Here is a 21,818-nt window from a genome sequence, read left to right on the forward strand (position 1 = left end):
CGCATTAGTGTCTATTTCCTAAACTCTTACCAACTCTGGGCATTGAATTTAACACACAGAAAAATTGTACGATTGTTATTTTAATTTGCACTGCTTTGGTTATTTACAGCATTGAGCAATTATTTTTCTTCTTTAGGAACTGCTCTTTATTTTCACCCATTTTTCTATTCTTTAGATTCATTATTCTTTTCTTATTGATTTGTAACAATCTTTGTGTAGTACTAAAATAACAAGCACAGCTAGGCTGTGTGCTAAGTGCTGTTCATGCATTATCTTGTTTTATCGTCTCAACAACTCTGTGAAGTAAGCACTATTATTCTCTCATCTCCAGATGAGAAACCTGGCCTGCATGCTCATGTGTGTCTGACTCCGCAAGCCCATGGACTGTGGCTCACCAGGCTTCTCTGTCCATGGGACTTTTCAGGCAAGAATACTGGAATGGGTTGTCATTTCTTCCTCCAGGGGATCCCCCTGACCCAGGGATTGAACCCACATCTCCTACATCGTTAGGCAGACTCTTTACCACTGAGCCATCTGGGAAACTCAAGCAAAGATTAATTAACTTGCCCAGGGTAGGTAGTAAGTAACGAAGTTAGGATTTGGATGACGGTCTGCCAGCTCCAAAGCCTGCTGACATGGTAACTAAGGCGCTGTGTCCTGAATACTAACCGCTTTGTTATGTCAGGTGTTATAAATATGTCTTCTCAGCCTGTACTTTGCCATTTAATTTCATATATGTTCTTTTCTAATATACAAACTTTACAATTTTTATGAATTAAGTACTTCCCTGGTGGTTCAAACCTTCTCAGGTGGCGCATTGGGTAAAGAACCTGCCAGCAATGCATGAGACTCAGGAGATGTGGGTTTAATCCCTGGGTGGGGAAGGTCACCTGGAAAAGGAAAAGGCAACCCACTGCAATATCCTTGCCTGGAAAATTCTACGGACAGGGGAGCCTAGTGGGCTACAGTACCTAGCATTGCAAAGAGTCAGATATGACTGAGTGACTAAGCACACACACAACGGTGGTCCGGTGGCTAAGACTCCGTGCTCCTAATGCAGGGGGCCTGGGTTCAATCCCTGGTCAGGGAACTACATCGTTGGCACATGCTACCAAGAGTTCATGTACCACAACTACAGACCTTTTGAATTTCACTTCTGCCATTATCACTTCTCATTTATTAGCTACACTTTCATTTTGTTGGCCAATTCTCAATTATCCTTTTTTTTTAATGTCACATGGGTTTATCACTGGGAGACAAGAAATTAACACAATTACAGTCTTTGCTGTCTGTGAATGAACTGAATAAGAGATATGCAGTGACTAATCACCAACAGACTTTAAAAAGTGACATGAGGACTTCCCTGGTGGTCCAGTGGCTGAGACTCCATGCTCCTGATGCAGGAGCCCAGGTTTGATCTCTGGTCAGGGAACTAGCTCCCACAAGCTGCCATTACAGTTTTGCATGATGCAACTAAAGATCCCATGTGCTGCCCAATGTAGCCACATAAATACATATTTTATTTTAAAATTTTAATTAACAATACATTGTCTACCTATATTTAAAAAAATTTTTAAGTGACGTGATTGTTTTCTCATGATGCACATCCATCATTATCCAAGTTGATTCTGACAATTTTTTATATTGTTCTCCTCTCCTTTTATGGAGGAGAGAATTCTTGGAGGAATTTATTCCACCATTTCTACTGATGTTGCCTGTTCCTTTTGTATTTATTTCTAAATTTATTAGATAGAAAGTTGTGGACAGATTTAAATGAGACACAGTTCCCAAATTTCAGTAATTTTTGTAAAATGCTAAAACTTTATGCTGTCAATATGGTGTTCTCCCTCTCCCTGTCCCTCCTCCCTACTTAACTTTTTTCATTTTCCCAAAGTACTTATCACTTTTTAATATATGGCACTGTTTACTGATTTATTATTTAAACTTCTTTTTTATTTATGCTGCCTCTCCTGGCTAGGATGAAGGCTGGATCCTTTTTTGTTCACTAATATAGCCTAGGAGCCCAAAACTATTCTCGGCACATAGTAGTCATTCAACAAATAGCTGTTAAATAAATGAACTGTGGCCCATAAACTGTACTTTGCAATTTAAAAACAAGGAAAATCAGATATCTGAAGGTTTTTCCAGTAAAGGAAGAAAATTAAAAATTGATGAAATCACTTATTTTTAAAGTGATCAGTTTAGAGCATAAATATCCAGATTCTGACCTTCAAAACCACCAACAATGAAAATTCTATGTGCTTGAAAGGAAATACTGAATTCCTAATTAATGAAGGTTCTTTCCAAGCTCTATATAAACACTGTAGCATCATTTGCTCTCTAACTTATCATGAATCTATTAGGAAACTGCTGGGCTTATTTACAAAAATAAAGCACAAATATTTTAGGACCTGAAATTGGTTGCCAAAGTAGAGTTTCTCTTTCCATTTTTATCCTTCACTCAGCACTCTAAAAATAATAATTCCCTGTCCCAGGGACATGTCCTCAGCCAGATGGAGTAGATGAATATTGTGATATGGCCAGTAAATTCCCAAAGAGAGATTTCTTGCAGACTGTGGGAAGACTATTTCTGAGCCAAGGTCCAACTTTTGAAAAGTTTCTTTTGTCTCCCACAGTTCAAAGCGAACTTAGAGCTTGACCTTCTTAAACTATTTCCCTACCACATACAGACACATACACATAAACATCCTTTGGGGGAAGAAATGTGAACAGGAAAGAAACAAACATTTTAGGGAATAGTGCATTCAATAATCATTTATTAAATACTTCCCATGTGATTAATAATTAAAAGTAAATGAAAAGTAAATAATAAGAGTGAGGCTAGGCATGAGGGCTAATAATTAACTTAGTGAAAAGAAATGTTTAGAAGAAGAGGTGTTGTCAGTGATCCAGGCCCTCAGCCCAGTTTTGGTACTACCAAATGGGATGACAAGGGAAAATTTATGAGAAATTTCTAATTCACCCAATTATTATTTACTTAGCATGTCCCAGATTCTAAGATCTGCAAAGACCTCTCTCTGCAGATATAAAGTCTTTTTAGCAAATAAGATACAGTCTTTGTCCTCAGGGGGTTCCCAGTGTGATATAGAAAACCTGAAAAAGGAGAATGACAGTCCTTTGTGGTGAGTGCCATAATGTAAGAAGCAGAAGCAGTGGGAGCCAGCAAGAAGTCCACAAGGCAGCCGTTCTTAAAACATGCTCCGTGGACCTCAGCATCCCCAGACCCTTTCAGGGGGTCTGTTGAGTTAATATTACTTTCATAATAATACTGAAACTCTGCCTCCTTCACTGTACTGATATTTGCACTGATCATGCAAAAGCAATGCTGGATAAAACAGCTGGTGCTTTAGCATCAGTCAGAGCAGTGATGCCAAACTGTATTAAGTCACTGTATTCTTCACTGCCACAGGCTTACCATAAAAAAACTAAAAAATAATAAAACAAAGGCAGTTCTACTTAAGAATGTCTTTGATGAGGCAATAAAATAATTTTATTAAATCTTTGTCCTTGAGCACACGTCTTTTTAATACTCTATGTGATGAAATGGAAGTACACGTGTAACACTTCTGTGCATACGAAATAAGTATGATGACTGTCTCCAGAAAACTCGCGCCATTGTTTCGTTTGTGAACTCCTGCTTTTTTCACAGAACACTGTATTTTCTTGAAAGAACAACTGACAAACTGGACACACTTTATCAAGATGAGTGAAGTAAGCCTGTCATTTCAAGGAAAACCACTAACAACGATGATATCTGAGCTTTCAAGAGAAAAGAAGAAGTTTGGGAAACTTGTCCCAAGCTTGCCAGCATTCTTAAGGACTTTATCTGTCTATCTATTTATTTACTGGCTGTTCTGGGTCTTCACTGCTGCACACAGGCTTTCTCTAGTTGCAGACTGAGGGCTATTCTTCATTGTGGTACACGGGCTTCTCATCGTGGTGGCTTCTCTTGTTGCAGAGCACAGGCTCCAGACACACAGGCTTCAGCAGCTGTGGAGCACGGGCCTAGTTGCTCCATGGCATGTGGAATCTTCCTGGACCAGGGATCAAACCCCTGCCCCCTGCACTGGCAGGCAGGTTCTTATCCACTGTACCACCACAGAAGTCTCCATTAAGGACTCTTCTAATGATTGGTGGTGGTATTAACAAGCGTGATTTAAAAAATATTGTATAATGAGTCAACATTGGGAAGATCTGCATAATTTAGTGAATCAGTATTTTACAAATGAGCAATGCATCAAGTTGCAAAATCATGCATGGGTAAAATGCCTATTCAAAATGCAAGTATTATAACAGTACAAAATGTTCATTGATACAAATGATTCTATATCACAACTAATCGTTAACAAACTACCATTTCCTTAGTTTAGTGTGTAGTACTGAAGAATACTCACAATTATTTGACAAAGACTATTAAAATCTCTTTCTTTTTTCCGACTATGTATCTGTGTGAGATCAGGTTTTCATCACCCCAAACCGTATATCACAAATGATGGGAAAATTCAGCTGTTTTCCATTAAGCCAGACATTAATGAGGTTTGCAAAAGAAAGATGAAACCATTGCATTCTTCTCACTAAATTTTTTCTTTTGAAAACATAGTTGTTTTCAATAAAGTGTAACTGTTACCATGTAATGGTTTTGTTTCTATTTTTATGAATTAATGTTTTTAAAATTTCTCAGTTTGAATTTTTAATATGGTTGGTATCGACAGATTCAACCTATACAAACAAAACCTCTTTGAAGCTTCCGGTAATTTTTAAGACTGTGGAGAGTCCAGAAACCAAAACATACTGCTCCAAGGGAATGATTTAAAGTGAGTTTAAATTGAAGTAATCCTTCAACTACTTTCTTCAACTAGAGGAGAAAGTCCTCCAGTTCCCTGAAAACATTTGCTAATTTAAACATGAGCATTTAAAATGGATGCCAGATATGAGGTTGAATGCTGTTCTTACTTCATAACTAGTTCTCACCTCAAAACCATGCTGTAATTCCCAAGGCTTCTGCTTGCTTGAGCTAATACCAAAGAGAGAAATAATCTTGCTGCAGAAGGAAATGGTAATCAAGTTTCAGGTCTCCTGTGGCCAAAGCAATCACTCCATGGCTCCCTTTACCAACTCAGTGTTTAGAGCTAAGTAATTTTCCAATAACTCATCACCAGCATTCTAAGTGAAAGAGAGGCAGGGCACAGATAGGCTAGTTTTATGGATGTAGCCACAGGACTTTTTTTTTTTTTTCAGTACATTCTAGGCTGAGCTCCTACTCTTCTGGCTGAAAGTCAGGGAAAAATTACAAGTCCTGTCTTGGTGATTGTTGTAGTCCCACTATCTAGGATCCCAGACACTGGTTGGCACATATTAGGCATGCAATAAATATTGTTGAATGAAGTCAAATTCCTTTATTTTTATTGCAGAAGTTAGACTCCGCTTCCTAACTGGCAGGGAGCTAAGGTAACTAAAGTTTTAACAGATGGATAGAGGACTTCCCTGGTGGTCCAGTGGTTAAGAATCCACCTGCCAATGCAGGGAACATGGGTTTGATCCCTGGCTGGGAAAGACTCCATGTGGCACTGAGCAGCTAATCCTGTGTGCCACAACTGCTAAAGCCCTCGTGCCTCAGAGCCTGTGCTCTGCAACAGGAGAAGCCACGGCATCGAGAAGCCTGTGCACGACAAGCAAGAGTGGCTCCGCTCACCCAACCAGAGAAAGCCCTTGCACAGCAACAGATCCAATGCAGCCAAAAATAAAACAAATACATTTTTTTAAATGAAAGAAATATTATTAAAAAGAGATGGATAGAAAAAGAGGAAGCTTCCAAAAGAGAGAACGACCATTGTTCCTGTTATTCAATGTAGTTTACGGAATTCCCTGGTGGTCCAGTGGTTAGGACTCCATGCTTTCACTGCCAAGGCTTGGGTTCAATTCCTGGTTGAGGAACTAAGATCGCTTGAGCCCAGCGGCGCAGCCAACAAAACAGAAACCACACAACCCCCACCCAAAACCAGATAATGCAGCTTAACAATCTTCCTTTAAAATGTACTGCTTAAAACAAAACAAACAAAAAAGAATTATTTTATTGTTATCTCACAATTGTTGGAGTCTAGACTCAGCTGTTTGGGTTCTCCATCCGGATGTTGCAGCTTCTTAACTGGTCTCTGGAAGCAGAGATTCTTTATCAAAACAGCAACCACAGTGATCCTTTAAAAGCCTGTTATATTGCTGCTGCTCTGCACAAGTCAAGATCCTCACAACGCCTACAAGACCCACAGGATCTGAATTCTCTACCTTCTCCCCCATTGTCTCTCTGGCTTCCTCTGCCGTCATCCACTCTCCCCCAGCTCACTTTTCTTCAGCTCTGTTGGCTTCTTTGTTGTTCTCTGAAGTTGCCTTCTCTCTCCAAGGCCTTTGCACTTGCTGGCTAGTCTTCTTGGAAGGCTCTTACCCAAGATATTCATTTGACTCACTCTCTCCAAGCCACTGTTCAGTATCACCATCACAGTGCTGCTAAGTCGCTTCAGTAGTGTCTGACTCTGGGCAACCTTATGCACTGTAGACCGCCAGGCTCCTCTGTCCAAGGGGTTTTCCAGACAAGGATACTGGAGTGGGTTGCTATGCCCTCCTCCAGGGGATTTTCCCCACCATTACCGTGAGATCTTCCCGAATCCCACACTCCCGACCAACTTTTGATGGCTAAAGGTGGATGTTTTCCATACCATAATAATCTGGTTCAGAAAGCCAACGTTGAGTGGCCACATTAGATCTCACTGGTCACAGAAAACCTTGGCAATCCTTGGTGATTTCTCCACTGGCCAGCCCTAAACCGCAGCTCCCAATAAGCTGTCCTTCCGCAGAGTGGTAGTAGGGACCAGGTCCTAGAAGAATTGTCTGAAGGAAGAGACTGGAACTAGTTCTCCTGCAACGTGAGGGACGCTCCGTGGGCGTTGGTAATTTGTGAATGAATGAAAAGGCTCCGGCGGCCCCGCCTCGTCTACTCCTCCCCTCCTCCCAGTGGCGCCCGTCTCCGCCGTCATCTATTACTCGGTGCTCGTTTTCTTCTCTGCGGGCCTGCCCAGCGCGTCCCATCGATCTGCCCGGCCATCGTGCGCCTGCGCCTTTTGGCTGTCAGTCGGCGGCAGCGTGGGGAGCGCGGGGAGCGCTGGGAACCGTGGCGGCGCGCGGGGACCTGAGGTAAAGCTGCGGCTTCTGCGCTGCCAGGCCGCGCACGAGCGGGCTGGCGGGGGGAGCCGCGCGGTGGAGGCCGCCGAGCCTCACTTCACCGGAGGGAGGCGGGCTCCTCAAGCCTTGCAGAGGAGGGCCCGAGGGGGTGGCAGGGGTGCAGAGCCCGAGTCGCCAGCTCGAGTGCCTCCCGGACCTGGCCGCGGAGCCAAGTGCCCGAACTAAAAGGAAGCTCGGGGAGCATCCGAGCCAGCCACCTTGTGCAAAAGTTGAGGAAATTGTTTCAGGGAGGGGAGGATCTGCTGGAAGTCACAGCGAGTGAGCACCGGACGCCCTGCGCACAGTGCCTGATCCTTTCCACTTAAAAGTCCTTCGTTCTTTTATTCTGTTTTTGGTTGTTTTAGGTGCAAGATACAAATACAAAGAGCAATACAATAAAGTCTGGCTGAGAGATCAGTTGTGATTCGGGGTTTTTATCAATTTACAAAGGGAGAAGGCAGTGAGGGCTGTATCGGAGGCAGGTTGAAGATGACAAGAACACCCTCTCTAAAGCCTGAGTGGCTAGCGAGTTATTGCCTTGATTCCCATCGCTCAGAGTCGTGGCAGTGACATTGAGACATTTGTCAGGCTGCCTGTTATCAGTTATGTTCATGATTATCACCCAGAGCCTCGTTGAGAGCAGGAACCTCAGATCCTAGTGATCTGGGTTCTAATGTCCCTTCTGCACATGTTTGAGCTTGACGCATACTCTGGGTTGTTGTGAGGTTCACAGATGCTCATTCCACAAGTACTGACTGAATGCCTGGCATCTGACAGGAATTATGTCAGGTACTGGGAATACAGCGATGACAGTCAAGGAACTCAAAGGAAATAGACATTTAAATAAACAGGCAGATGGACTTCCCTGGCAGTACAGTGGTTGAGACTCCACACTTCCAATGCAGGGGCAGTGGGCTCCATCCCTAGGGGGTGGGTTGAGGGAGAGGGGAGTAAGATCCTACATGCCACACTTGCCAAGAAATAATGAAAATTAAAATGGGCAGTGAATCCTGAAAGGTAGAGATGATCTGTATATAGTAGAATGGAAGCCTTTAAGGAGAAAAGAGTTACTTCTCTGAGAGGGTGGGAAGGGATAAGAATGTCTTTATACACAAGGTGATTCTTCAACTGAGTCTTTAATTGGTGATTACATACTGGACACAGGAGAAAGGCAACTAAGGAAGCAAGAATAGCGATTCAGGGACCAGAATTATGCAACAGCATGGTTCAGCTGGCACAGAAAGTTTCCATGACCTGTCTATTATCAAAAACTTGTATAATGCTTGTCATTGTTTTGTGTGCTTTACTTGGGTTAACTTATTTAATATTTATAACAACTCTGTGAAGTAGAAACTAATTATCCTTACCTTAGAAAATTAAGAAAATGGAGGCTTGGGAAAGGTATGTAGCTTGCCCTGGATCATACAGCTAATTCATGGTAGAGCTAGAATTAAAATCCAGGCAGTCTGGTTAAAGGGCCTGTGAACTTAACCACCAGGCTCTTTTCTAGAAACTGAGGATGCTGAGTTTTAAATGTCAGGCCCCTGATTACCTCACCTGTGAGTGACAGAACCAGAACTCAAACTCAGGTCTTTTAACTCTTAAGGATCCAGTGTTAATACTTTTCATAGTAACATCAGATGTTATGAGATTTATATAATGCCAGATTGAAGTTAAATACCAATCTGAGGCAGTGCCTGCTGGAATTGAAAGTACCGTATCTTTACGTTGTGGATGTTGTGTAAGAGCCTTTACTTTGTGCTGGGGTGTATGGTGTGTGTGTGTTGCAGTTTAGATACTGATGTGAGGAGCCCAGGACTGATCAAAATTATGATAAAGGAGCAACATTATTTCCCAGTTTGGTGTTAAATACGTTTTTGTTTCCAGAGCATTGAATTTCACTTTGTTTTTAAAAGGTTACATCATTTGTTGTGAGTCAAATAGTACTTCTATTTTAAATCAATAAGGATTTGTGAGCTTTTAATGTGCCTCTCTTATGTGGTAGCAGCTGTAAAGAGATTTTTTTTTTGAATGTCAAACAGTTTCATTTATCACCTTGAGTCTGAAAAAAAGAAATTAACTTGGTTTGTTTCTGTAATTGGGCTCTGCAAACCTAGGTTAAGATACAAGCCTACGTTTGAGTTTATAGTGTTATATTTCAAGTTGGGGGTAATGAAAAAATGGGAGCAGGTGGCTGAATTAATAGAAGCATCTTAAGTCATTTCATACTTTTCAGAGATCTAATGTGCTTGTCTTTGTGCTGTTAATTCTAGTCAGAAGTTTTAAAATTTTTTTCAGGGAATACAAACTCACATATCAGAAACCAACTTGGTAAACTCTTACTCCTTTAAGAGTCAGCTCAAGCATCACTTTCCTATAAAACCTTCCCTATGTTTTCTAGGAAGACTTAGGTGTTACTGTCACTATATATGCCTACTGTACCTTAGATATATCCCTGTCATGGCATTAATGATGTTGTATTGTAATTTACTGCATTTGTCTTCTCTTAATTGTCAACAATTCAAGAGCAAGAGCCAGATTTTTGTTTTATTCATGTCCCCCCTCTAGCCCATAATCCCAGGGTGGAAATGAGAGTATTTATCAGTAAGAGAATAGGATAAATGTGATGTTTATACTGTGGCTAAGGAGTCTTTCTTATTCTGGTTATTGGTGTTGGAAATGACGTTTGTCATAAGTGAATATCAATAACCTAAATAAAAATAAGATTAATACTGTGTGTACATTGATTTTATTACGTTTTTCTCTTGGTTTTCTCTGTGATTACAGTTTTTAAAAATGGAATTTCAAGCAGTTGTAATGGCAGTTGGAGGGGGATCGCGAATGACAGACCTGACTTCCAGTATTCCCAAACCTCTGCTTCCAGTCGGCAACAAACCTTTAATTTGGTACCCACTGAACCTGCTTGAGCGTGTTGGATTTGAAGGTGAGTCATGGCAATGAGATATACTCACAAAACTTTTAGGGTTCTTTATCCTAGTAATTTATCAGCTTTATGAGGGTGAGAGAAATGAATGAAAGAAGACTAGGACTCAATGTTGGCTGGAGACTGGCCTCTTTAAATTAGAAACTTTGGAGTATTCTATTGCTGTGTGAAAAAGGTTGAGAAGATAGTGCTAAGTGTTTCTCTTTTAGAGCTGGTCTCCACAGTGATCCAAGATAACCCTGGAAGGATATCAGAACATAATATGAGAACGACCACATGCCTCATAGTATTTACTGAGAACCTGTATGTGCCAGGTAGTATATTAAACACTGGAGTACGGAATTGAAAAGGTTAACTCAAGCCCTGATTTCTAGAACCTTAAAGTCTAGTGGAGAGATACATATGTAAACAGATTATCATTGTGTAATGTGATAAATGTTATAACAGAGGCACATTATAAGTGCTTGTTATTAATATAAGGAAGATACTGTTTGAACTTGCGAGATTCAGAGAAGACTTTACAGAGTAGCTGACCCTTGAATTGACTCTTGGAAAATAGATTGACATTCTGACCAGAAGTATTCCATACAGAAGTAGTAAATTTTGCAGAGATAGAGTCATGATCAGCACATATTCTCGCAACGACTTTTCTTTTCTTTTTTTTATAACTACTTTTCATTTTATTTGGCTGTAACATCAGTGTGTATTCCCTGGTGGCTCACTGGTTAAGAATCTGCTTGGCAATGCAGGAGATACAGGTTTGATCCCTTGGTTGGGAAGATCCCCTGGAGAAAGAAATGGCAACCTACTCCAGTATTCTTGCCTGGGAAATCCCATGGACAGAGGAGCCTGGTGGGCTCTAGTCCATGGGGTTGACAAAGAGTCGGACATGACTTAGTGACTAAACAACAGCAGCAATATCGAGCGTAAGAGGGAAAAAATGTAATGAGAGAAATGAACAGGCATTATACTATGAAGGGCCTTGTATTCCATGTTGAGGAATTTAGATTTTTTTTTTTCTTGAAAGCAGTGGGAAATCAGTGAAGAGCCTTTTTTTTTGGCTGTGCCACAAGGCATGTGGGATCCTAGTTCCCCTAACCAGGGATCAAACCCATGCCTTCTACAGTGGAAGCACAAGGAAGTCTTGAAAGGATTATTAAACTAAAGTTTAAAATGGTTAAATTCATGTTTTCGCTACTCTTAAGTCCTTTGTATCTTTATATAAATTTCAGAATCAGCTTATCAATTTCTACAAAAAAACTTGCTAGAATTTTGATTAAGACTGAATTGAATCCATATATCAGTAGAAAGAGAACTCACATCTTAACAGTATTGAGCCTTCTGATTGAGGAGCATGATATAACTCTCCTTTTAGTTAGGCCTTTTGTAATTTCTCTTAACTTACACAACTACTCTATAGTTTTCAGTGTATAGGACTTACACATATTTTATTGTATTTATTTGTTCAGTTCAGTCGCTCAGTTGTGTCCGACTCTTTGTCACCCCATGGACCGCAGCACGCCAGGCCTCCCTGTCCATCACCAACTCCCGGAGTTCACTCAAACCCGTGTCCATTGAGTCGGTTATGCCATCCAGCCATCTCATCCTCTGTCGTCCCCTTCTCCTCCTGCCCTCAGTCTTTCCCAGCATCAAGATCTTTTCAAATGAGTCAGCTCTTCGCATCAGGTGACCAAAGTATAGGAGTTTCAGCTTCAACATCAGTTCTTCCAATGAACACCCAGGACTGATGTCCTTTAGGATGGACTGGTTGGATCTCCTTGCAGTCCAAGGGACTCTCAAGAGGCTTCTCCAACACCACAGTTCAAAAGCATCAATTCTTCAGCACTCACCTTTCATTATAGTCCAACTCTCACATCCATACATGATCACTGGAAAAACCATAGCCTTGACTAGACGGACCTTTGTTGGCAAAGTAATGTCTCTGCTTTTTAATATGTTGTCTAGGTTGGTCATAACTTTCCTTCCAAGGAGCAAGCATCTTTTAATTTCATGGCTGCAATCACCATCCGCAGTGATTTTGGAGCCCAGAAAAATAAAGTCAGCCACTGTTTCTCCATCTATTTGCCATGAAGTGATGGGACCAGATGCCATGATCTTAGTTTTCTGAATGCTGAACATTAAGCCAACTTTTTCACTCTTCTCTTTCACTTTCATCAAGAAGCTCTTTAGTTCTTCTTCACTTTCTGCCATAAAGGTGGTGTCATCTGCATATCTGAGGTTATTGATAGCTCTCCCGGCAATCTTGATTCCAGTTTGTGCTTCCTCCAGCCCAGCTTTTCTCATGATGTACTCTGCGTGGTTCATGTATTGCTGAAGCCTGGCTTGGAGAATTTTAAGCATTACTTTACTAGCGTGTGACATGAGTGCAGTTGTGTGGTAGTTTGAGCGTTCTTTGGCATTGCCTTTCTTTGGGATTGGAACGAAAACTGACCTTTTCCAGGCCTGTGGCCACTGCTGAGTTTTCCAAATTTTATGGCATATTGAGTGCAGCACTTTCACAGCGTCATCTTCCCGGATTTGAAATAACTCAACTGGTATTCCAGCACCTCCACTAGCTTTGTTCTTAGTGATGCTTCCTAAGGCCCACTTGACTTCACATTCCAGGATGTCTGGCTCTAGGTGAGTGACTACACCATGGTGATTATCTGGGTCATGAAGATCTTTTTTGTACAGTTCTTCTGTGCATTCTTGCCACCTCTTCTTAATATCTTCTGTTTCTGTTAGGTCCCTACCATTTCTGTCCTTTATTGTTCCCGTCTTTGCATGAAATGTTCCCTTGCTATCTCTAATTTTCTTGAAGAGATCTCTAGTCTTTCCCATTCTATTGTTTTCCTCTATTTTCTTTGCACTGATCGTTGAGGAAGGCTTTCTTATCTCTCCTTGCTATTCTTTGGAACTCTGCATTCAAATGGGTATATCTTTCCTTTTCTCCTTTGCTTTTCGCTTCCCTTCTTTTCACAGCTATTTGTAAGGCCTCCTCGGGCAGCCATTTTGCTTTTTTGCATTTCTTTTTCTTGGAGATGGTCTTGATTCCTGTCTCCTGTACAATGTTACAAACCTCCATCCATAGTTCATCAGGCATTTTGTCTATCAGATCTAGTCCCTTAAATCTATTTCTCATTTCCACTGTATAGTCATAAGGGATTTGATTTAGGTCATACCTGAATGGCCTAGTGGTTTTCTTCACTTTCTTCAATTTAAGTCTGAATTTGGCAATAAGGACTTCATGATCTGAGCCACAGTCAGCTCCTGGTCTTGTTTTTGCTGACTGTATAGAGCTTCTCCATCTTTGGCCACAAAGAATATAATCAATCTGATTTCGGTGTCGACCATCTGGTGTTGTCCATGTGTAGAGTCTTCTTTTGTGTTGTTGGAAGAGGGTGTTATCATAAATGGTAATTATTTCAATTTCCAGAAAATTCATTGCTAGTACATAAAAACATAGCTTTTTTATGCTGCCCTGTATCCTACAACTTTGCTAAATACACTTATTATTAATTCTGGCAGCCTTTTGTGGATTCCTTAGGATTTTTTACAATTTTACCTAATTGACATTTATAGAACATGCCACCTAGTAAAGCAGAATGCACAATTCTTTTCAAATGCTAAGAACTTTTACTAAGATAGACTGTATTTTTTGAAATAAAACAGGTCTCAATAATTCTTTGAAGATTAAAATAATACAAAATATATTCTCTAACCACAGTAGAGTTACATTAGAAATCAATAACATACAGGTATCAAGAGAATCCCTAAGTATTTGGAAATCAAACCACATATTTGTACATAACCCAAAGAGGAAACCACAAAGGAAATTTAAAAAACAATTTTATTAGAGTATAGTTGATTTACAGTATTGTATTAGTTTCAGGTGTACAGCAAAGTGAATCAGTTATACATACACATATATCCACTCTTTCTGTAGACTCTTTTCCCATATAGGCCTTTACAGAGTATTGAGTAGAGTTCCCTGTGCTATACAGTAGGTTCTTATTAGTTACCTATTTTATATAGTAGTATTTCTACATCAATCCCAAACTCCCAATTTATTCCTTCTCTTTGCCCCCTGGTTTGTTTTCTACATCTGTGGCTCTGCTTCTATACAGGCTTCATTTGTACTCCTTTTTTTTAGATTCCACATATAAGCAATATCATATGATGTTTATCTGTCTGTGTCTGACTTCCATGACTCAGTATGACAGTCTCTAGGTCCATCAGTGTTGATACAGATGGCATTATCTTGTTCTTTTTTATGAGTGAGTAGTATTCCACCAAGTATATATATGACATCTTCTTTATCCATTCCTCTGTTGATGGGCATTTGGGTTGCTTCCATGTCCTGGCTATTGTAAATAGTGCTGCACTGAACATCGGGGTGCATGTATCTTTTTTTTTAGGTATCTTTTTGAATTGTGGTTTTCTCTGGGTATATGCCTAGGAGTGGGATTACTGGGTCATATGGTAGTTTCAATTTTGGGTTTTTTTAAGAAACCTCCATACTGTTCTCCATGGTGGCTGTACCAATTTGCATTCCCACCAACCATGTAGGAGGGTTCCCTTTCCTCCACACCCTCTCTAGCATTTATTGTTTTTAGATTTTTTTTGGGTGATGGTTGTTCTGACCAGTGCCAGGTGATAGCTCATTGTAGTTTTCATTTGCATTTCTCTAATAATTAGTGATGTTGAGCATCTTTTCTTGTGCTTTTTGGCCATCTGGCCACAAGGGGAATTAGAAAATGTTTTTAACTTACTGAAAATGAAAATTCAGTGTTTTAAAACTTGAGGGATGTAGCTAAAGCAATGTTTAGAGAAAATTTTATAACATTAAGTTCTCTGTTAGAAAAGAAATGTCTCAAATTATCATCTAAGTTTCTACTTTGACAAACTGGAAAAAGAGAAGCAAATGAAACTCAAGTAGAAAGGAGATAAAAATGATAAGAGTAGAAGTAAGTGAAATAGAAGCCAAAAGCATTAGAGAAAATCAGTAAAACCAAGAGGTGACTCTTTAAAAAAAATATCAATAGAATTGTTAAATCTTTAGTTAGACTGATCAAAAAAAGGGGAGAAGACACAAATTACTAATAACAGGAATGAAAGATGAAACATCACCACAAATCCTACAGACATTAAAAGTTAATAAGCAAGAGAGTTCCTTGGTGGTCTAGTGGTTATGATTCTGCACTTTCACTGCCGTGGCCCAGGTTCAGTCCCTGGTGGGGAATTGAGATACTATAGCCATGCAGCGCAGTCAAAACAAGCAAACAAACAAAAAAGATAATAAGCAAATGTGAACAACTTCATGGTAATAAATTTGAAATACAGATTTTTAAAAAAATTGCTTTGGGAGCTGTATGAAGAATTAGTGTGAGGGGGTCAAGACTATAAGCAAGGAGATGAGTTAAGAAATTGATACAAAAGTCCATGCTAACAACAAAGAGGGCCTGAACTAAGGCATTAGTGCTAAGGATGGTGAAGAAGGCCCATTTGGGAAAGTTGTTGATTCATGGGGAGGGGTAGTAGAAAGAAAGGGATGAGTTCCCTCTACTTTCTGCTTCGGTAAGTAGCTAAGTGGATGGTGATGTCAGTAATAGGAGAGGAAATGTAAGACAATGAACAGGTTTGAACGAAGACAGTGAGTTTGGCTTTGGCCACAATGAGTTTGGGGTGTCCTTTGGTTAGATATAGCAGATTAGAATACCAGATGGAGGTGGTGCCAGATCCTGGGCCCTAGGCTTATGATCCAGTGTTTATTCCACTCATACTTTCTTGAGACAGACCCATGAACACTTCTTTGCAGTGGTCTGTATGATATTGACATTGAAATGTGTTTTAGAAAAGATTTTCTTTTTAGAACTCAGTATCACAGGTGAATGACACATCTTAATACACTTTTAAATATACTACTTTCCTTTAATAAGTTCTTATGGCTTTGTCATTTATCACTTTTTTTTTTTCCTCTTGCTATATATCTTTAGTTATATTTGGGGATAGTCTTTTGTGGTATATTAAATGCCTGTTATATAGAAAATTCCTTCTGAATGAGGCTAACTCAGAATTTGGAGAATGACTCCTAAACATGATATTCTGGAGTTGATCTATAAACTCTTTGTTCATTCTGTTCATATAGTTCATTATTTTAGGAAGTTCATAGCCCTGCTTAGCATTAGTCTCTCCATAATGAATAGCAAGGAGAGATAAAGCCTTCCTAAGTGATCAATGCAAATAAATAGAGGAAAAAATAGAATGGGAAAGACTAGAGATGTCTTCAAGAAAATGAAGAGACACCAAGGGAACATTTCATGCAAAGATGGGCACAATTAAGTACAGAAATGGTAGGGACCTAACAGAAGCAGAAGATATTAAGAAGAGGTGGCAAGAATACACAGAAGAACTGTACAAAAAAGATCTTCATGACCCAGATAACCACAATGGTGTGATCACTCACCTAGAGCCAGACATCCTGGAATGTGAAGTCAAGTGGGCCTTAGGAAGCATCACTACAAACAAAGCTAGTGGAGGTGATGGAATTCCAGATGAGCTATTTCAAATCCTAAAAGATGATGCTGTGAAAGTGCTGCACTCAATATGCCATAAAATTTGGAAAACTCAGCAGTGGCCACAGGCCTGGAAAAGGTCAGTTTTCATTCCAATCCCAAAGAAAGGCAATGCCAAAGAATGCTCAAACTTCTGCACAATTGCACTCATTTCACATGCTAGCAAGGTAATGCTCAATATTCTCCAAGATAGGCTTCAACAGTACATGAACCGTGAACTTCCAGATGTTCCAGCTGGATTTAGAAAAGGCAGAGGAACCAGAGATCAAATTGCCAACATCCGTTGGATCATCGAAAAAGCAAGAGATTTCCAGAAAAACATCTACTGCTGCTTCATTGACTATGCTAAAGCCTTTGACAGTATGGATCACGACAAACTGGAAAATTCTTAAAGAGACGGGAATATCAGACCACCTTACCTGCCTCCCAGGAAATCTGTATTCAGGTCAAGAAGCAACAGTTAGAACTGGACATGGAACAATGGACTGATTCAAAATTGGGAAAGGAGTATGTCAAGGCTGTATATTGTCCAGCTTATTTAACTTCTATGCAGAGTACATGATGCAAAATGTGGGACTGGATGAAGCACAAGCTGGAATCAAGATTGCCAGGAGAAGTAACAATAACCTCAGATATGCAGATGACACCACCCTTATGGCAGAAAGTGAAGAGGAACTAAAGAGCCTCTTGATGAAAGTGAAAGAGGAGAGTGAAAAACTCAACATTCAAAAACGAAGATCATGGCATCTGGTCACTTTGTGGCAAGTAGATGGGGAAACAGTGGAAACAGTGACAGGCTTTATTTTCTTGGGCTCCAAAATCACTGCAGATGGTGACTGCAGCCATGAAATTCAAAGACGCTTGCTCCTTGGAAGAAAAGCTGTGACAAACCTAGACAGCATGTTAAAAAGCAGAGACATTACTTTGCTGACAAAGGTCCGTCTGGTCAAAGGTATGGTTTTCCCAGTAGTCATGTATGGATGTGAGAGTTGGACCGTAAAGAAGGCTGAGTGGGGAAGAATTGATGCTTTTGAAGTGTGGTGTTGGAGAAGACTCTTGAGAATCCCTTGGACTGCAAGGAGATCCAACCAGTCAATCCTAAAGGAAATCAGTCCTGAATATTCATTGAAAGGACTGATACTGAAGCTGAAGCTCCAATACTTTGGCCACTTGATGTGAAGAACTGACTCATTGGAAAAGACCCTGATTCTGGGAAAGGTTGAAGACAGGAGGAGAAGGGGACGACAGAGGATGAGATGGCTGGATGGCATCACTGACTCGATGGACATGAGTTTGAGCCAGCTCCGTGAGATGGTGATGGACAGGGAAGCTTGGTGTGCTGCAGTCCGTAGAGTCAAAAAGAGTCAGACATGACTGAGTGCCTGAACAGAACTGACTGGTCCAATTATGAGACTGTCCCATGTTTATAGTTAACTCCCTTCATTCGACCTAAAATCTCTCCACCGTATGAAAATGTCACCTTCTTGAAATCCCAAACAGTGTCAGTCACCCTGTCCTCTATGTTTTCATCACACTTCGTTTTTCTATCTCAGTACCTTTTAAGGTCTGCTTTATGCTGTAGTTAGTGGCATGTTAGACTGATCTTCCTGAGAGCAGGTACTGTGTCTAATTCATCTCTGTAACATCAGCATTTTATATACGGTATATACTAAATTGGACTTGAGTTCATCATGGCCTGCCTCAAAAGCCATCCCTTCCATGAAGCCTTCCTTAACCATTTTCATGTCTAAAATTTCATGTTACGTTTCTTAAGAATAGGAGCCATGTTTAGTTCATTTCTGAATTCTCAGTGCCTGAATTTACATATTAAATATAATTGTATTTGTTGGTTGAATGAGTGAGTTAATGACTGAAAGAAAGCTAAGTGGGAAAAGGAAGAAAGAAGGAAGGAAGAAAGAAAAGAAGAAAGTGAAAAAAAGAATGATTATAGTGAAAGGGAGAGGTAATTGAGCACTATCATGAAACACATATAGAAATTGTTACACTTTAGAGATGCTAAAATCTAATCTTCAGATATCTGCAACACATGTTATATTGCAGTGGATTACATTACCCTGCCAAAGATCTATGACAGAACCCCAAGTTTTTGTTAATTGATGGCTATATGGATAAGGTGAAGGCATCTATTACATGGAAATTGTCTGTTACTGGATTCATTATGATCATCAGTGAAACACTAATAGCCATCTGATGGGAAGTGGTGATAGCTCTCTCTTTGTAGTGAATGAAGTTTTAAAATGTGATCCCAGGATTTCCCTGGTGGTCCAGTAGTTAAGACTCCATGCCTCCAATGCAGGGGACACAGGTTCAATCCCTGGTCAGGAGAACTAAGATCCCACATGCAGCATGGTGTGACCAAAAATTAAAACTAGAATAGAATAGAATCTCATTGGTATATGGTTTAATAAGTGCTCTTTTGCATTCTTTATGTCAGGAAGAAGTAGTGTTTAATATATTAACATGTTTTATCTTAGATCTCTTGCTTACTGGTTTTATGTACCCTGAACAAAGTCACTTCATATCTTTTAGTCCAAGTTTCCTCATTTGTAAAATGGAGGAATTTTACAATTTTTAAATAATTTTCTGTAAGAATTAATTGAGAAGATGCATGTAAAGTATGTTGCAAAATCTCAATAATATTAGCTGTCATTACTAAATCTAGAAACAGACCAAATCTAATTGAAGTAGTGTAACCACGGTCTAAATGAATGAGAGTTTTTGCACTATTCCTTCCTTTTTTTTCATGCTATAGAAGTCATTGTCATTACAACCAAGGATGTCCAAAAGGCTTTGTGTGCAGACTTCAACAAGATGAAAATGAAGCTAGATATCGTGTGTATTCCTGATGAAGCTGACATGGGAACTGCAGATTCTCTGCGCCACATATATCAGAAACTTAAGGTGAAAAACTATTTATTGATTTTTTTTTGTTTATTTGTTGAAAATAAATATCATCTTGTTTTCCCAATGCATTGCAGTTTACAATGTGTTTTAAAAAATATATTCTAGTACCCCATATTTTGTTGCCCATGTTTCAGCTGCTGTTTAGTTTGGTTACTAGTAAAGATTTAGACACTCAGTTGTCACAGTCACTAGTTTCCAGTATTTTTCAGTCATACTACATCTTTATAAAAAAGATACATTTCTAATGTACTTCAGAAGATTCCATTTATATAAAGTTCATGAATAAGCAAAACTTAAGTATAGTAGGGGCTTCCCTGGTGGCTCAGCTGGTAAAGAATCTGCCTGCAATGTGGGAGACCTGGGTTCGATCCTTGGGTTGGGAAGATCCCCTGGAGAAGGGAAAGGATATCCACTCCAGTATTCTGGCCTGGAGATTCCACGGACTGTATAGTCCATGGGGTGTCAAAAGAGTTGGACATGACTGAGCAACTTTCACTTTCATTTTCATGTATAGTAATAGAAATCAGACCACCAACTGACTCTGCAGATGAGAGATTGAGTGGAAAGAAATAGGAAGAAACTTTAAAAAATTTCGGCTCCTTCACATGATAGGATTTGGAAGTTTAGTCTCCTTTAATTAAGCAACTAACATGAATGGGCTTCCCTGGTGGCTCAGTGGTAAAGAATCTGCCTTCCAATGCAGGAAACACAGGTTTGATCTCTGATCTGGGAAGATTCCACATGCCTCAGGGTAACTAAGCCCAGGCGCCACATCGTTGAGCCTGTGCTCGAGAGTCTGGGAACCGCAACTACTGAGCCCACGTATCACAGCTGCTGAAGCCCCCACGCACTAGAGCCCATGCTCCACAGCAAGAGAAGTCACCACGATGAGAAGCCTGAGTACCTCAACTAGAGAGTAGCCCCCGCTTGCTGCAACTAGAGAAAAGACCGTGTAGCAATGAAGACCCAGCACAGCCAAAAATAAATAAATAATAAATAAAATTATTTTAAAAATGATATAGCAAGTAAATAAAAATTTAAAAAAAATTATATTGCGAGCCTACGGATATGAGGATGCAGTCTCCCCCATGGTTTGTGGCACATAAACTGAGAAAGATCCACTGTTGACTATTCTAAAATTGATGTCCTTTGGAAAAAATTCATTCTGATAATGTTGCCATCTTGTTTGAGTTGGGGAGCAAAATTTCTCCTACTATTTCTGGTGATTGAAAACAGATATATTAATACTTTCTGCCTATCTGTGCACCAAAGAGCAAAAAATTAATGCAGATATTTACATGGCCTTTCCCTTCCTTTGCATGCATGCTCAGTTGAGTCCAACTCTTTGCAACCCTGTAGATTGTAGCCAGTTTTTTATTCTTGTCCAGGCAAGAATGCAGGAGAGGGTTGCCATTTCCTACTCCAGGGCATCTTCCCCACCCAGGAATCAAACCCTCATCTCTTGAGTCTCCTGCATTGGCAGGCAGATTCTTTTACCACTGAGCCACCAGGGTATGTGTATACACAGTGCCCATTTACTGTGTATAAATGTATTTTATGTTTATATACAGTAAAATAGATATTGAGTATATAGTTTGATGAGTTTTGACAGTTATATACACTCAGATTGTGCTGTGGCTCGGTTGCTCAACGTGTTCAACTCTTTGTGACCCCATGGGACTGTAGTCTGCCAGGATCCTCTGTCCATGGGGATTCTCCAGGCAAGAATACTGGAGTGGGTTGCCATGCACTCCTCCAGGGGATCTTCCCAATCCAGGGATCAAACCCAGGTCTCCCACATTGCAGGTAGATTCTTTACCATCTGAGCCACTAGGTTATCATTATCCAAATCTAGAACATTTCCATCACCTCTCACAGTTCCTTTGTGCTTCACTTTAGTTAATCCCCCACCTTTAAAGTCAACTGCTATTCTGATTTCTGTCACCATATGTTAATTTTGCTTGTTCATGAACTATATATAAATGAAATCATATAATTTTATTTTGGTTTCTTTTGTTCAACATAGTATTTTTCAAATTCATATTATTACTAGTATAACTAGTTTGTTCTTATTTATTGCTGAGTAGTATTCCATTGAATAAGAATACCACTATTTACCCATTTTTCTGTTGATGGTCATT

At 40.0% G+C, this 21,818-nt stretch overlaps 1 protein-coding gene across 1 annotated transcript in view; it reads left to right on the forward strand.

Moving 5' to 3' along the window:
• Nucleotides 1-7,172: 7,172 nt before the first annotated feature.
• EIF2B3 (eukaryotic translation initiation factor 2B subunit gamma) overlaps nucleotides 7,173-21,818 on the forward strand; it is a 113,836-nt gene continuing 99,190 nt past the window's right edge. Inside the window, exons 1-3 of the mRNA NM_001083474.1 lie at nucleotides 7,173-7,206; nucleotides 10,021-10,177; nucleotides 19,526-19,674. Of these exons, the coding sequence (NP_001076943.1) occupies nucleotides 10,030-10,177; nucleotides 19,526-19,674 (297 nt within the window). The 5' untranslated portion in view covers nucleotides 7,173-7,206; nucleotides 10,021-10,029. The remainder of the gene's footprint in view (nucleotides 7,207-10,020; nucleotides 10,178-19,525; nucleotides 19,675-21,818) is intronic.

This window comes from Bos taurus, chromosome 3 (assembly GCF_002263795.3).
Source record: "Bos taurus isolate L1 Dominette 01449 registration number 42190680 breed Hereford chromosome 3, ARS-UCD2.0, whole genome shotgun sequence".
Taxonomy (NCBI): domain Eukaryota; kingdom Metazoa; phylum Chordata; class Mammalia; order Artiodactyla; family Bovidae; genus Bos; species Bos taurus.